The sequence below is a fragment of the Bombyx mori genome, chromosome 20 (assembly GCF_030269925.1).
Source record: "Bombyx mori chromosome 20, ASM3026992v2".
Classification (NCBI taxonomy): domain Eukaryota; kingdom Metazoa; phylum Arthropoda; class Insecta; order Lepidoptera; family Bombycidae; genus Bombyx; species Bombyx mori.
Window position 1 is genome coordinate 6450572 of NC_085126.1, and position 15581 is coordinate 6466152.

The 15581-nt window shown below is 39.5% G+C and overlaps 1 protein-coding gene and 1 non-coding gene across 7 annotated transcripts in view; both read left to right on the forward strand.

Annotated features, from left to right (window-relative positions):
* Window positions 1-15581, forward strand: part of LOC134198710 (uncharacterized) — a 44074-nt gene that overhangs the window by 20865 nt on the left and 7628 nt on the right. For 2 of the 6 annotated variants that reach the window (XM_062674339.1, XM_062674338.1), the window contains exons 6-14: window positions 376-540; window positions 2291-2372; window positions 4301-4346; window positions 5074-5706; window positions 7392-7712; window positions 7797-8117; window positions 8204-8524; window positions 10710-11378; window positions 15206-15355. In XM_062674339.1, coding sequence (XP_062530323.1) covers window positions 376-540; window positions 2291-2372; window positions 4301-4346; window positions 5074-5706; window positions 7392-7712; window positions 7797-8117; window positions 8204-8524; window positions 10710-11378; window positions 15206-15355 — 2708 coding nt within the window. Of the gene's footprint in view, window positions 1-375; window positions 541-2290; window positions 2373-4300; window positions 4347-5073; window positions 5707-7391; window positions 7713-7796; window positions 8118-8203; window positions 8525-10709; window positions 11379-11570; window positions 14541-15205; window positions 15356-15581 lie in introns of those variants that run through there. The other 4 variants (XM_062674334.1, XM_062674336.1, XM_062674335.1 and 1 more) reach the window with 2 other exon arrangements.
* Mir2804-3 (microRNA mir-2804-3) lies at window positions 9155-9232 on the forward strand. The gene has a single exon (NR_107412.1). It is a non-coding gene; the product is annotated as a microRNA mir-2804-3 (primary transcript).

Below are 15581 nucleotides of genomic sequence, written 5' to 3' on the forward strand. Positions count from 1 at the left end.
CGCCTATGAAGCCTGGTCCTAACACTAATGAGCTCCTTCAATGGAAGGGGGACAGAGTCGTTATCGATGTGGTATGTCAATAGCCATTCATCTTGAGACCACTTAGTTCGCAGTCTCAATTTTATTCTATAGCAGATCGACTGCTCATCCTTCAAACCGGAACGTGTGTTCCTGCTTCGTGGAAAAATAAGCAGGATAGTGTTATCTATTCATGCAAGGTACATTAGACCCTACCACCAGTGCATTCCTAATTTTATAAATATTTCTTGATTTTATAATACCAAAATAGACTGTATGGCGGTATCTGACTGTGGGGGCACACAAGAGTATACCAGTAAAGTATTGTATTGCCTTAAATGAATCGTTCCTTTACAGGGGTCGTCAGTGCTCACCGATGCTACTGCAGAAGCGTTGGTATCAGCTGAAGGAGGTGACCAGGGAATCGCTATATGAGTACTGGTACGCCTCCCGCGAGAACTCTCCTATACCGGCCGAGTCTATAAAAAGACCAACCAAATTACAGAGAGCTGTGGCCCAGAAGTAAGTTTACATTTCCACAGGTCTCAAGTTATGTTTGTCATTAAGCTGCAGAAAGAATACCCACTGTTGGGTTTTTCCATCACAATAACGGAGCTTTAAAACAAAATGATTTGTCATACATTGCTACCGACCGGGGGTGGGGTTAAACTTAAACAAATAGTACGATTAACGTATGTACGTACGTGACTTCTTTGTTTAATAAGCGACCGGACACCAAAAAAGGAATATATAAATTTTAAACGCTAGTGGCGACATCCCTAATTAACGAACTGCCCATCACCCGCGGCTCCGAACTGCCCGCGGACAGTGGCGGAGTGCGGCACTATACGAACATCACAAAGCAGTCAGTGGCGGTGTCATGAGGGGCACTTTTGAAAGATTCACGCTTGCCACGCTCGGGCTTCGGTCTTCCATGAACAAATACCGCCAAAGGTTCTCTCCCTTTTCGGCATTTCAAGGTCGCTATATACCTGTCATGGTAATGGCGGGTAACGCGTCCGCGGGTGGCAGGGAAGCTCTGCGCTCGACCTCCCTGTCGATGCTTTGAGTATTGGTGGTGCACTGCTCTTGCAATGCATCGGCCAACAACTCTGCCTTTTCATCGTTATACGGCACCTTTGAGAGCTTTACGCGCGCCGCGTTCAGAAGTAGGTCCTGTTTAAACAAATACCGTCAACGGTTCTCCTTAGTTGCTATTTCATAACCGCAGTATATATGCCGCGGCATTCTTTTGGCGGCACAGGTTCAAAGGCGACGGTCGCATATTTTAACTCGTACATGGAGGACAAGAGAAGATTACCACTACACGTAACGCACATACCTGCCCGATCCTGCGGACCGAATGGTAAACAGTCGCCGTCGCCCTAAACACGTCATTTCGGATCCTCCCGATCCACTATCGCGGTCCACGATCTGCTTTTAGCTACCTCTAGCACCAGTCTCCGTTCTCATAACCCTTAGCAACGTCCTCAGGTTTGAGCCTAAGTATACAAAATTGCGAGTTAATCCGACGTTTTCAAGGGGGTCAAAATCACGTTCAAAGATTTCGTTACAAACACTTTTTTTTGTTGTTGTTGCTTTGAGGGATGGACGAGCTCACAGCCCACCTGGTGTTAATTGGTTACTGGAGCCCATAGACATCTACAACGTAAATGCGACACCCACCTTGAGATATAAGTTCTAAGATCTCAGTTTAGTTACAACGGCTGCCTCACCATTCAAACCGAAACGCATTACTGCTTTACGACAGAAATAGGCAGGGTGGCGGTACCTACCCGTGCGGACTCACAAGAGGCCCTACCACCAGTAATTACGCAAGTTATAATTTTGCGGGTTTGATTTTTATTACACGATGTTATTCCTTCACCGTAAAAGTCAATCGTGAACATTTGTTAAGTACGTATTTCATTAGAAAAATTGGTACCCGCCTGCGGGATTCGAACACCGTTGCATCGCTAGATACGAATCCACCGGATGTCTTATCCTTTAGGCCACGACGACTACATACGTCTGAAGCTAATAAAAGCGTATTAAAAACAGTACTGTCCTGCCGAAAACAGTACGAATACCATATTATTATTATGTATTAGTTATCATCTATAGCTACTTCGTATATTTTGACCCCAAATGACGTCACTCCTAAAGTGTCGTTTGGCATTCCCGATGCTCACCAGCAGCAGTGGCTGGTCGAGATGATAGCGGTTCGTTTATCTCAACATAAAGAGCGAATCATTGGAATGTTCTATTCCAGATACCCGTCAATAATAACCAGTGCGTTTCCGGAATGGCGGGAACTGATCGAGAAAAGACTTGTAATAATGTCTGAAGACTTCGTAAGTCCGAAATCTTAGTACCTTATGACTTGAATGATTTTGATTTTGTTTCATCTTTCCGTCTGCGATTATCCTGTCGTATAAATCAGAATCTTTATCTTTCGTTCCATTCGATCGACTTGTTTTTATTGGCCTTGTAGGCGGGCGAGCGTACGGCCCATCTGATGGTGAGTGGTTACCGTCGCCCATGGACTTCAGCAATGCCAGGGGCAGAGCCAAGCCGCTGTCTACCGTTACTGTCTCCGCCCCCTCGAGGAGGCGCCCGTCACGGTCACGGCGTGCGGCGGAACCTCTGTTTAGAAGACAGAGACCGGTCGCGAAAGCCCGCTCCGAGAGGAACTCGCCCCGCGAGTCCGTGCGAGTAGAACCCCACGCCGTACACTTAGCGTTGAGGTCCCCGCCAGTATCATCCACCGGGCGAGACTCGAAGCGAAGAAGAGTGAAGATTTTTTGAATAAAACATTGTTGTAGAAAAGGCTTTGTGTTTTTTAAAAAGGCTGACACCAGCCTCCTGTTGTCTAACAGCACCACCTCCGGGTCCGGCAGGCATTTCCTACGGATGGAGAGCGTGCGTGTGCGAGAGGAGTTGGCTGATATGCATGCGACCCTTGACGGTATTGTTGGACGCCAGAGCAGTTTGACCTCCGTCACTCCCGTAAGAACACATTCTGGAGGAAAAAAACATGATGATTTAGGAGCTGACGAGACAACTCGGGACCTTGGGGGTCCGCGCCTCCAAGGTTGAGCGCGCGAGATCATTGCTGGTGCATGAGCGCCCCGTGCCCCGTACCATCGTCACGCGTAACGGTACCGCCCTCAAAAGCCGCAGCGGCTGAAGTGAGTGCAGCACCAGCGACGCGCGCGATGTCTAACTTGGCCCTATCAGTCAAGCGTACTAGGAGTCGAACGCATGCCCAGCCCGCGAGGCCGCTGTCGGCCGCTTCTGCCCCGCTCCAACCTGCAAAGGCAGAAACCGCGGAAAGCAGAAGAGGGGCACGCCGCCAAGCCAGCGTAGACCCCCATTCCCATCCACTAACACCCCCGCCAACATGAACGAGGTGTGAACGGCGGAGGTGAGGCGGGGTGGAAGGAAAGCGAGAAAACCTCGCTTGCCCCCGGCCCGTTCTTGCGGCCGCCGCTCCCCACACATTGGAGATTGCGGGTTGGCCGGCAGTCCACCGAGTGCACAGAGTCGCCCGACGCTCGAGACGCAACCACGGAGCCACGTCGGCGAATCGGTACCTCTCATCTGGGGGCATTCTTCTGTTGCCGAAGCCGGGAGACATGACAACCAGCGGCTTGCAGTTGCAGTAAATAGAACGTCGGTTCACTCCCACCACAACGGGGCACAGGGTGCCTCAATTCGCGCTTCACCGGCGAACCGGTGCCGTCGGGAGCTGCCCTCTCCAGAAGGAGCACTCTTCAATTAGTGAAAGGTGTGGAGGGCCCGATCCTCCCGGTCCTAGTGTTGGTTTGGTCCTCGTCATGCAATCTCTCGTTGCAAAGCGTAACTAAGCTATCTTAAATCTAACCTAATCTTAAACGTTCCGTCCACGACCGGGCTTAGGGCTATAGCTATGGCAATCACTCAACACCAGTTGCGCCGGGAGGTTGTCCACCCACTTAAACGATTAAAAAGTTACATCTTTTGATATGGGCCGCCCTTATTTTTGCTACGACTCATATAACGGCACCTTACGTAAAACATAATTCGAGGGTCAGCAGAAGAATAGTTAGTCCGTTGTGTTCAAATATTATTTATTCCGAAACTATTTTCATTACTACTAACCTTTTTTTTTATTGATGGAATCGATTATCCTAGTAGAACGCTGTTCTCAGTTTTAGACTTGATATACTCTTTGTGGGAAACCCTGAAAAGTATTAGTAGACAATAATGCAGATCTCATCAGTTTCAATTTAATTTACAGGAAAAGGAGAATTGGATGAACAACGCGGAAGCTTCTATAGACACTGGCAAGTTTATTGATTTTCTTACACTTTAATGTTTACGTAATAACAGTAACTATAGTGACGACGAGAGAGAGAGAGAGAGAGAGAGAGAGCAGTAAAAACCACAAAATGTAATTTAAAGTACGAGATCCGGTTACAAGATTCAAGAACATTCAAGCAGATAATTAAATTTAAAATTTTACACAATGTATTTATGAATAGAGGAGGTAGATATCGGATAATTTACCTAAGGTTGGGAATAAAAATCCGTATCATCTAGTTCAACTTTATGTATGTAATAACTTGAATCATTTTTATTTCACAACTAGCGACCCGCCCTCGCTTCGCTTCGGAAACATTAAATTTTATTATTGAAAGCTGAGTCCCGCGATGTCACCCGCGGTTATTGTCGTACCGCGGGTGACGCAGCGAGGCGAAACTAGTCTAAAAAAAGTAGCCTAAGTTACTCTTTATATCATCAGCTAGCTACCTATCAGTGAAAGTCCCGTCAAAATCGGTCCAGCCGTTCCAGAGATTAGCCGGAACCAACAGCCAGACAGACAGACAAAAATTGTAAAAAATGTTATTTTGGTGTAGGTACTGATTGAAATACAAACGTATACGAACCCACCCCACCAGTGCGGCTCTGACAATATCGGCTTATCAGACTGCTTCTTTTGTCTTTGCAATAAATGTGAAATTTAGTTACTAACATTTTAGTAATAACTGACGTGGTAATTAACTCTTCCAGAATCTAAACCAGATTTACAAGTCATTGAACCTTTCATAGAAATGATAGATGTGGACCAAGACTTGGACAGCGAAACAAGGGAGCACGGGAGAAGAAGCGAAGAGAACACTGAAACCAATGGAATGATTATTGAAATAAAATCCGAACCTAGAGATTTTGAAGATCTGGCTGAGCCATTACACACTATCAAAACACCATTACTTTTATACACTGGGAAAACAGAACAATTAACCGAAAATGAAACATGCAATACTGATTCTGGTGAAGATGTGGTGAAGACTGACAAAAATATAAACATTACCCCTACTCTTGATTACCTTCGCGAGACAATCGAAATAGTACCGAAAATTGCCGGTGTCAATGGCAAGGTGCATGATACTCATGATAGTAAAGATCCAACAGCTACAAAAGTATGTGAAGATGAAGCAATGCTTGAAGAAGCAACTAAATGTCATCGAGATGCAATCAACGATGTGTCTAATGCAGTAGATATACAAGAAAGAACGTTGCAAGACACAAATACACTATTAAAATCTGAAATGGAAGAACACTTGCATTTGAATATTTTTGATAACCTAATAGAATTTGCTGATAACAAAGTCCAGTCTATTGAAAATGATCATGTAAATACAGGTGAGTTTTAATTTACATCACTTCCAGTAAATGAAAAATATTTGGTTTTAGTTTACAAATTAGTGGTATTTCTGCGAATTTAACATTTCTATATCACGCAGTATAACAAAGGACAATGCCAATTTTCTTTAGGCGTTTGGGCCCCTAAAAAAAATTGTCGTGTCATAATGGTTTTAACTTAATTTGATAGACAAAGAAATATCCTTTCATATTCAGAAAACGATTTTTATATTCTCACCCAGGTTTAAGAGAAATCTGTTTTTTTTCTGCAGATAAAATTAAGTTGTTAATTGTTTTCTCCGAAATCAATAATCGCTCTCATAATTAGTTACAGTGTTAAATAAGTTAATTGTGGTTAATTTTGCTAGAAATAAGCCCTTATGTACATTTTATTATTATTATATCCTCATAATAATAATAAAATGAAACTGGTTTCTGAGAATGGACTTCATTGACCCTTCTTTCGGAAATGAAAATCTGGAACCCGGCAACGATATTACTGTTGTTATTTTTAAATTTTCAAATCTGCAGGCAAAGAGCGTGGCCTATGCAGCCTAGTCTGTCGTAGTTATATTATTTTCATGTCAATAAAAAGCCGGTATATCTCTTTTTATTGATTTTTGGGAGTTTTGACGTCAACTCGACGAATAGCACATTAACTGAGCGTGAGTTTCCGCAGACTTCTTATCTTGAAAAAAAAAACAGTTACTGCTATGTTAGCCACCGCTTTATTCCAATACCTCAATAATCGTGAACAACGATTACTGACGTTTAATACACAAAACAACACCCAATTTATAAATTATACATCACAATAAACTATTAAAAAAACTTTAAAATAAAACTTCAAGTGATGTTTCACTCGGGTTGCTGCCAAAACTCTCTGACCATAGACAATAAGAATAAGTAATGGTGGGCCATTGACATTTTTCCTAATGCAATCATGTCACAGACAACTCTTTCGTTTGGCAGCATTTAGGTTTACTATAAGACTGAATGGGCTAAGCCCTTTGTCTGCGAATTGAAAAACTATGAATGATAAAAGTACTCAGTTTTCGGATGTTAACAAATAAGTAATTTATTTTTTTGTAAAACAATGTCAGGGTGAAAGATATGTTGATACATAAACTAAACAACGTGAAAAAATAAGGCATAAGTTTTCAAGTACAAATAGTTTTGACACAAAGTTGGCCCACTTTTGGGCATTGTCCTTTACCAGATAATTATGATATTAAGATTTTGAAAAGAGTTTTTTGAAGTGAAACTTCTTTATCGACGTAGGGAGGAAAAACGTATGTAACGTTTTTCGGTTACGCGCCATCTTAATTTCTTCCGTTACACGCCATGTTTATTTTATTTCTATTTAGTTTGTTATGAACAGATGTCGTTGCACGTAAATTCAACAATTCCTGAATCGGGGTGACGATGTCGTTGCACGTAAATTCAACAATTCCTGAATCGCGGTGACGAGATATTACACAGTTGATAGACGTTCTCGTATTTCTCTTGCTAATCATACCCACCTGGCGTCACGATAACGTGATCATGCAGGCGGTCCCCGGGGTGCGGCTGCTCCATTGCACTGCGGAGTGGTTGACCCCTGCGATTATTGAATTGAGTCATTGCATGAAACATAAATACTAACATTTGTTATATTTTTTATAAATTGATTATCTAATATTTAGATTCAACAATGGCAGAATCCACAAGTTCCGAGGAATCTTCAAATGAACTTATTGTACAAGTTGATTACTACCATCGTCATTGTTCTCAACTCAGTGCATCAATCGCAACTACAAAAAATGTCTGTGTGACTGAAAATCAGGCGAGTGATCTTCCTTCAATCGCCCCTGGTTACCCAAAAACATCTGTAGAACGAATGAGAGAGTATAGAGCTCGGAAAAAGAAAGAAAATCAAATACTGAATCATTCAGAACGTAAAAAATCAGGCGCAGAGCGTGTGCAAGAGTGCAGAGCCCGAAAAAAAACTAAAATCCAATCAGCACGTAAGATTTTTTTTTAGTTGTCTACGATCAAAATTAAAATATATTATGTTTTTTTTTTTTGTAAATTGATTAACAAATTTTTAGATTCAACAATGGCAGATTCCACAAGTTCCGAGAAATCTTCAAATGAATTTATTGTGCAAGCTGATGTCAATCATCGTCATTGTTCTCAACTCAGTGCATCAATCGCAACTACAAACAATGTCTGTGTGACTGAAAATCAGGCGAGTGATCTTCCTTCAATCGCCCCTGGTTACCCAAAAACAGCTGTAGAACGAATGAGAGAGTATAGAGCTCGGAAAAAGAAAGAAAATCAAATACTGAATCATTCAAAACGTAAAAAATCAGGCGCAGAGCGTGCGCAAGAGTGCAGAGCCCGAAAAAAAACTAAAATTCAATCAGCACGTAAGATTTTTTTTTAGTTGTCTACGATCAGAATTAAAATATATTATATATATTTTTTTTTTGTAAATTGATTAACAAATTTTTAGATTCAACAATGGCAGATTCCACAAGTTCCGAGAAATCTTCAAATGAATTTATTGTGCAAGCTGATGTCAATCATCGTCATTGTTCTCAACTCAGTGCATCAATCGCAACTACAAACAATGTCTGTGTGACTGAAAATCAGGCGAGTGATCTTCCTTCAATCGCCCCTGGTTACCCAAAAACAGCTGCAGAACGAATGAGAGAGTATAGAGCTCGGAAAAAGAAAGAAAATCAAATATTGAATCATTCAAAACGTAAAAAATCAGGCGCAGAGCGTGCGCAAGAGTGCAGAGCCCGAAAAAAAACTAAAATCCAATCAGCAAGTAAGATTTTTAAAGTGAAATTTCTTTATCGACGTAGGGAAGAAAAAACGTATGTAACGATTTTCGGTTACGCGCCATCTTAATTTCTTCCCTTACGTGCCATGTTTATTTTATTTCTGTTTAGTTTGTTATCAACAGATGTCACAGCACGTAAGTTCAACAATTCCTCAATCGCGGTGACGAGATGTTACACAGTTGATAGACGTTCTCGTATTTCTCTTGCTAAATCATACCTACCTGGCGTCGGGATACCGTGATCATGCAGGCGGTTCCCCCGGGGTCCGGCTACTACATTGCACTGCGGAGTGGTTGACCCTTGCGATTATTTTTATGTTTTATAAATTTCACTTCTACTGTGTGTGACACATTTTTTTTCTATGTTTTAAGCGAGGTAGCATAATAAAATAAGAAATTTTATGTAAGCAATCTAGACTTGCGCAAAACATCACTTCCCAATGTAATGTGATATGACATCACTTCTACAGACAGGTGATATTACTCGAAAACATTACACATCACTCTTAACATTACTCGGTGCGTTCAATAGATACTGTGACGACGAATACATTGTATCTATACACCCGAATCATTACTTAAGTGATGTGTATCAACACATCACTTAGGTAATGATTCGGGTGTTTCATTACAGTAGTGTATTACAATACAAAGTATGAACTTTGCATTGTAATACACTGTTATATTACTTGACAGAGATTGACTTACTTAATAATATAATAATTTTATTTTTTACTTAATATAATTTATTGTGGGATGAACGGATTTCATATGGCGACTTAGACTGCAAATTGAGCTCGACAATAATGTTAATATACGAGAGCAGTAGATGCATTGTTTCGGCGCGATATCCTCAAAGTGCATCCAAGGAGGACTGTACTTTCATTTAGACGCCGTTATTTCTTTCACTTATTAAACACGCATTAAAACAAATAATAAAACTATCTTCAAACAAGTGCTTAAGTAATTCAAATCAAACACAAAAATTAATATGAAATATTACTAAACAATTACGAGCGACTAGCGATTTTACAAAAGTTGCGAATAAAAAATTAAGTAAGTACTTGCGGGGAGCTACCGGCTGGGCGCATGAAAAATATAAACACAAATACCTATATTAAAATTCAGACGTACCATAGGTATAAAAATGTACCTAGCGGCCAGGACATACGGTTCAAAATCACTAGGAATAATTCCGTGTCGCTTGCTCATTTATTTTGCGTCGATCGGTCTGTCTCGCTCGCTCTGTTCCGTTCGTGTATTAAGCAACATTACACGACAAAGAAAGAAACATGTTGGGTGATAGTGTGATGTTTGTTTCCTTCGCGTAATGTGTGATGTTGCATTACATCGTAGAGTAATATTACCCGAGTAATATCACTCGCATTACTTACACATGTCTAAAGCAATCATATTAAATCGATATGAAAGTCAATAAATAATGAACAACCCAAGACAAGTACCGGCTGAACTGACTGACAAGACATTTGGTGCGCTAAACATGGCGGATTTTCGGCCTCATTAGGTATTTACGTATATTCAAGTTTCATTTTATGTACGCACTGAAATACTGTTATATTGTTTTCCTGCGAGTTACAGTGCTGAGTAAGAACGAGATAGATATATGTTTATGTGTGTGCCTTCAAAATGGATGCTATTTATATAACCAACTGTACGTATAGAACAATATGCCGTGTCCCTATTATAGAGGTCTATGATAAGAACACCCCGCCAGTGCAGCAACATTGCTCTGACAATATTGACTTATCAAATGGCTTCTTTTGCTTTTGCAATAAAGGTGAAATTGAGTAACATACGTCATAATAAGTTGGGAATTTGTTTTGTATTTTTGAACTGTATAGACTAGACAACTAGCATAGTTAAATATCCACGTTCACTAGCACCAAATAGTGTTTATTTTTATGTAATGGGAATGGAATTTTATCCGGATATTATTTCGCTTAAACAAAAAATTAGAACAGGCGAATTAGTTTCAAACTCTCAGGATGTGTGCAGCAATGGTCATTAAGGCTGCAGCACGGTACTGTAATAGTCCACACTTTAGTAAATAATAATACTTAAAAACATTAGTAAAAACACTAATTGACATTAATGACTACATTAAATTCTAAGTTGAAATATCATCTGACATGGTAATTAACTCTTCCAGAATCTAAACCAGACTTAGAAGTCATTGAACCTTTCATAGAAACGATAGATGTGGACCAAGATTTGGACAACGAAACAAGGAAGCACAGGAGAAGAAGCGAAGAGAACACAGAAACCAATGGAGTGATTATTGAAATAAAATCCGAACCTAGAGATTTTGAAGATCTTGCTGACCCATTACAAACTATCAAAATACCATTACTTTTATACACTGGGAAAACAGAACAATTGATCAAAAATGAAACATGCAATACTGATTCTGGTGAAGATGTGGTGAAGACTGACAAAAATATAAACATTATCCCTACTCTTGGTTACCTTCGCGAAACAATCGAAAATTCAAATGAAGAGAAAGCTAAATTAATTGAGGAAATAGTACCGAAAATTGCCGGTGTCAATGGCAAGGTGCATGATACTCATGATAGTAAAGATCTAACAGCTACAAAAGTATGTGAAGATGAAGCAATGCTTGAAGAAGCAACTAAATGTCACCGAGATGCAATCAACGATGCGTCTAATGCAGTCGATACACAAGAAAGAAACTTGCAAGACACAAATACAATATTAAAATCTGAAATGGAAGAACACTTGCATTTGAATATTTTTGATAACGTGATAGAATTTGCTGACAACAATTTCCAGTCTATTGAAAATGATCATGTAAATACAGGTAAGTTTTAGTTTACAAATTAATTACATTTCTGCGATTCTAACATTTATATATCACGCAATATAATAGATTTACCAGATAATTATGATATTATGATTTTGAAAAGATTTTTTTTTATAATTTCATTGCATTCCTCAGCATATTACATAATGTAATGGCAGTCTTTCAGTTAATAATTATTTACTATTGCAGCTCACGTTATTCAGACCAAAAACGATTTCACTTTACGAAGTCAGTTAAGTTATAAAAATGGCAATAGTACACCAACTTTTGAATCGAAATGTTTCAAGCGTCTCTTTGATCTGAAAGAAGATGAAATGAAAATGTCAAAAAACAATCCGCACGCTTGTAACGAAAATGACAGTTTAAAACAACTGAACATTTCGGAAATACAAACTGATGTTGATAAAATTACGAATCGAAATAATTTTGACATCAGTAATACAATGAACAACACTTTGTTCTTAGAAAGTAAATCTGGTGTACAAAGCGAAACTAGAACAGACGATAGTATGAAAGTGAAAATGTCTAGTCACTTATTTCATAAACCCCGAAATCGATCGTATGATCCTACACAGCTTTGCAAGAATCCGGACTTTAACAAGAAGTTGAAAAGATTAACGGATGCATTCTTAAGTTCGCCGCGTAACAGGGTACTGCTCAATGCTTGCAGGCCGATCACTGTTGATGTAATGAAGGCGATTGAATCCAAACTGTTCAACGGTACAGTGTACTTGAAGGACTGCGACCAACTGAACTCGAATGTTCCAGACCGCGGCGCCGTTAGCGACACTGCGACGCGAGTTCCTTCAACAATCGCTTCCCGGAGCTCTACAAATATTCGTTTAGTCAATCCTGATCATTTAATGTCGCTATCGAAATGTTACACATTGAATTTAACACAAGAAAGTTGTGGTGATGCGATGGAGATAAACAGGAAGATCAATCAACCAGATATAACAGAAGTTCCTTGCTCAAATCAATGTTGGCTGACAATTGAAGTACCTTCCCTGACCGTGCGAACTAATAATGAAAGTATAGCTGCAACTCCAGAACTCAAGTCGAACCTATCGTGTACAGAAAAAGAAACCGGTATTTCGTCCAAAAAGAAACCAAGAAAAGAACTTTCAGTTGTGAACGATTGTATTCTTACCCACGACATCCTCAACAAAATGTTAGTAAAAATGGATGAAGATGAACATAATTCTTCTGGTCACTTTTGGTATATCATCTCAGATACTGAAGTCAAACACATAAAATACCATGTTTAAGAAAAACAAAAGTATTCCCAATGTTGAAATACAACCCTGCAGGTCTCCTTCACAAAATACAACAAAAATGGTGTCAGCTGTCGAACTACTGAGTGAGCGAAATTATTCCGCTGCGAGTGACAGCCCTATCATGGCAGACAACATCGTGGTCGACAGTGAATGTAAAATTGTTGAACCGGTATTCGCACAGAAACAATATCATACCGACAAACATCAAATGATAAATACGACATCTAACGTAAAGACTCTAGTGATAGAGCCAATTTTCAACCATGTTGCCAAACAATCTAAACAACTTATGTTTTTGGTGTCGCTTGCGTCTCAACAAACGTTAGATAAACGGAAAGAAATAGATAAATCTCCTGATTTTATCATTGAAAACAACTACAACATCACTGAAAAGATCGTAAAAGCTGACGCAATTTCCAAGCCTAATCAAAGTGTAAATAACTCTCCCCACACAAGAAGCATATTGGGTCAGACACGTAAACCACGTGTAAATAGTACATTGTGCACCAAAGGGAGGAAATGTCCTACTTTTCTCCCTTGGTGCACATACTATTTTTTCTCCTACCAGGCCGAAAGTTCGTGGAGTACCGAGCCGGGGTCCAGGGGCGAAGCCCTGGCCGGGCGTAGGGGGGGCAGAGCCCCTCCGTACACAAAAAAAACAATTTGACTGTTTTTTTAATATTTAAATAAACTACTACTAATTGAATAAGAACTGTCTGATGAACTTATCTTTGTTTAATACTTCACTATTAAATTTTATTGCCTTTTGTTTATTTCACTTTTACACTAAACACAATATTGCAAATTACCCGAGCACAACAATGGCGGAGAATTTTAGGTGCGTGAGAGCAGACGTAGACACTAACGCGCATGCGCACTTGTCAGTACCCAGGGAGGATAAGTTAGACTTTCTTCTCTGTACAGCGGAACGAAAATCGAACTTTCGACGTCGGTAGGAGAAAAAAAAAAAGTGATATACCCTAACGAGACTGAAATTATGTTTGAACAGAATACAGAGATGGATGATAATGTAAATATACCAATTAATAGTTATGGTACATATCCCAGACGACACGCCGGTCGTCGAATTGGATACATAACAAATCAACCCACTACTTGTTGTCAAGTCGGCACTGTAACAAATCACCGAAAATAGAAAAAATCTTCCTCTATTCCAAACTTAATTTATGAATATTGATGACAATATTAAAAGTGAAAATTTGTCGAATTTTAATCTCAGAGCACTAAAAGATTTATGATGTGAATAATGAAAAATCTGTGTGATGTATATCAAACTACAGATAAAAATTAACTTTTACTTTCAAATACCTACCATATATAAATGTAGGTAGTTGGTCACTTATGTGAAATAACTACTGTTGATGAGAAACATCCAGAGTGCCTTGACAAAATTAACTTGAGTGATAATTACAGATTCTGTAGAGAACTGGTAGTTACTTAACATATACTCTGTAATCACAATGGCCAAAAGACGAATTTACATTTTAGGAAATTGTGATCTGGAAATTGTGATCACAGTTTTTTCTCATAAAACCTGCGAAATCCGTTCGTGCCGTGTTGAATATAAAAAGTAAATACCTCATAATATTTATGAAATATCATAGTACCTGTACCTTCATTGTGATTTTTATTTAATTTAAAACTTACAGTTTAGTTTAGATCTAAACATGTACATAGTGTTACAAATCGTGTACATAGTTATGTCAATAATAAAGGCAAGCAATATGTAAAATACTTTTAAATTGTGATAATTATATCTAAATATTTTAATTTAAGAAACTATTATAATATCACAAGTCAATATTTGAAATTACCTATTTAGCTTAGATGATTACAAATATATAAAAAATATTAAAGCCCAGCCCTGGTTTGTTTAATATAAAATATACCAAGCAGGATGCAGTATCTCATCTGCCTTCTAAAGCAAAAGCTTACTTTAACAATTTTTCTTTTTTGTTTCCCATGTGATAAATTTTGTGTGAGCGAGTGATTTGTCTTGTGAGTCTGCATGAGTAGTTACTACTAGCCTGCCTATTTCTGCAATGAAGTAATAATGTTTTCAGGTTTGAATGGTGGGACAACTATTCTATTTTGTAATGAGACTTGTAACTCATATTTCATGATGGATGGTGTAATGTTGTTTGATGTTTGATGTGTATGTGCTACAATGACTTCAAATAATTATTTTGCGGGTTTGGCCACATGAACTCACAATACTCTCGGATCACAAGTAGATACTAGACAAGGTATCTAATCTATACGGATTTTGTAATGCGGACTTGTGGCATTCGTGGGATATTTTACTACTACAAGATGCGAATTAAAACTAAAATTATAATACGTTTTACAATCAACTTAAATCGACGCGCGCGAACTCGTGGCATGACGTCACGGGACACCTGCGCGTTCGGGAACTCCGATCGCGTCCGATGACGCCCGAGTGCAACCGAGTCCTGCACGCTACAGACTCACAAGAGGTCCTACTACCAGTAATTACGCAAATCCAATTTTTTATTGCCCTTATAGGCATACCGTCGCCCATGGACTTCAGCAATGCCAGGGGCAGAGCCAAGCCGCTGCCTATCGTTGAGTACTCTCCACAAGCCTCGTTTGCTAAAGGACAAGTCATAGCGCCCGGGAAACACCGTGGAGGGGAGCTCATTCCAAAGCCGGATGGTACGTGGCAAAAAAGATCTCTGGAAACGCACTGTGGATGAACGCAGTGGCTCCAGGTAGTATGGATGAACTCTACTCCGGTGGCGAGTGGTGCCATAGTAAAATCGAGATGATGGAATCATCTCAAATATTAATAATTTTTGTGAGTTTGATTTTTATTACACGATGTTATTCCTTCACCGTGGAAGTCAACGGTGAACATTAATTAAGTACGTATTTCATTAGA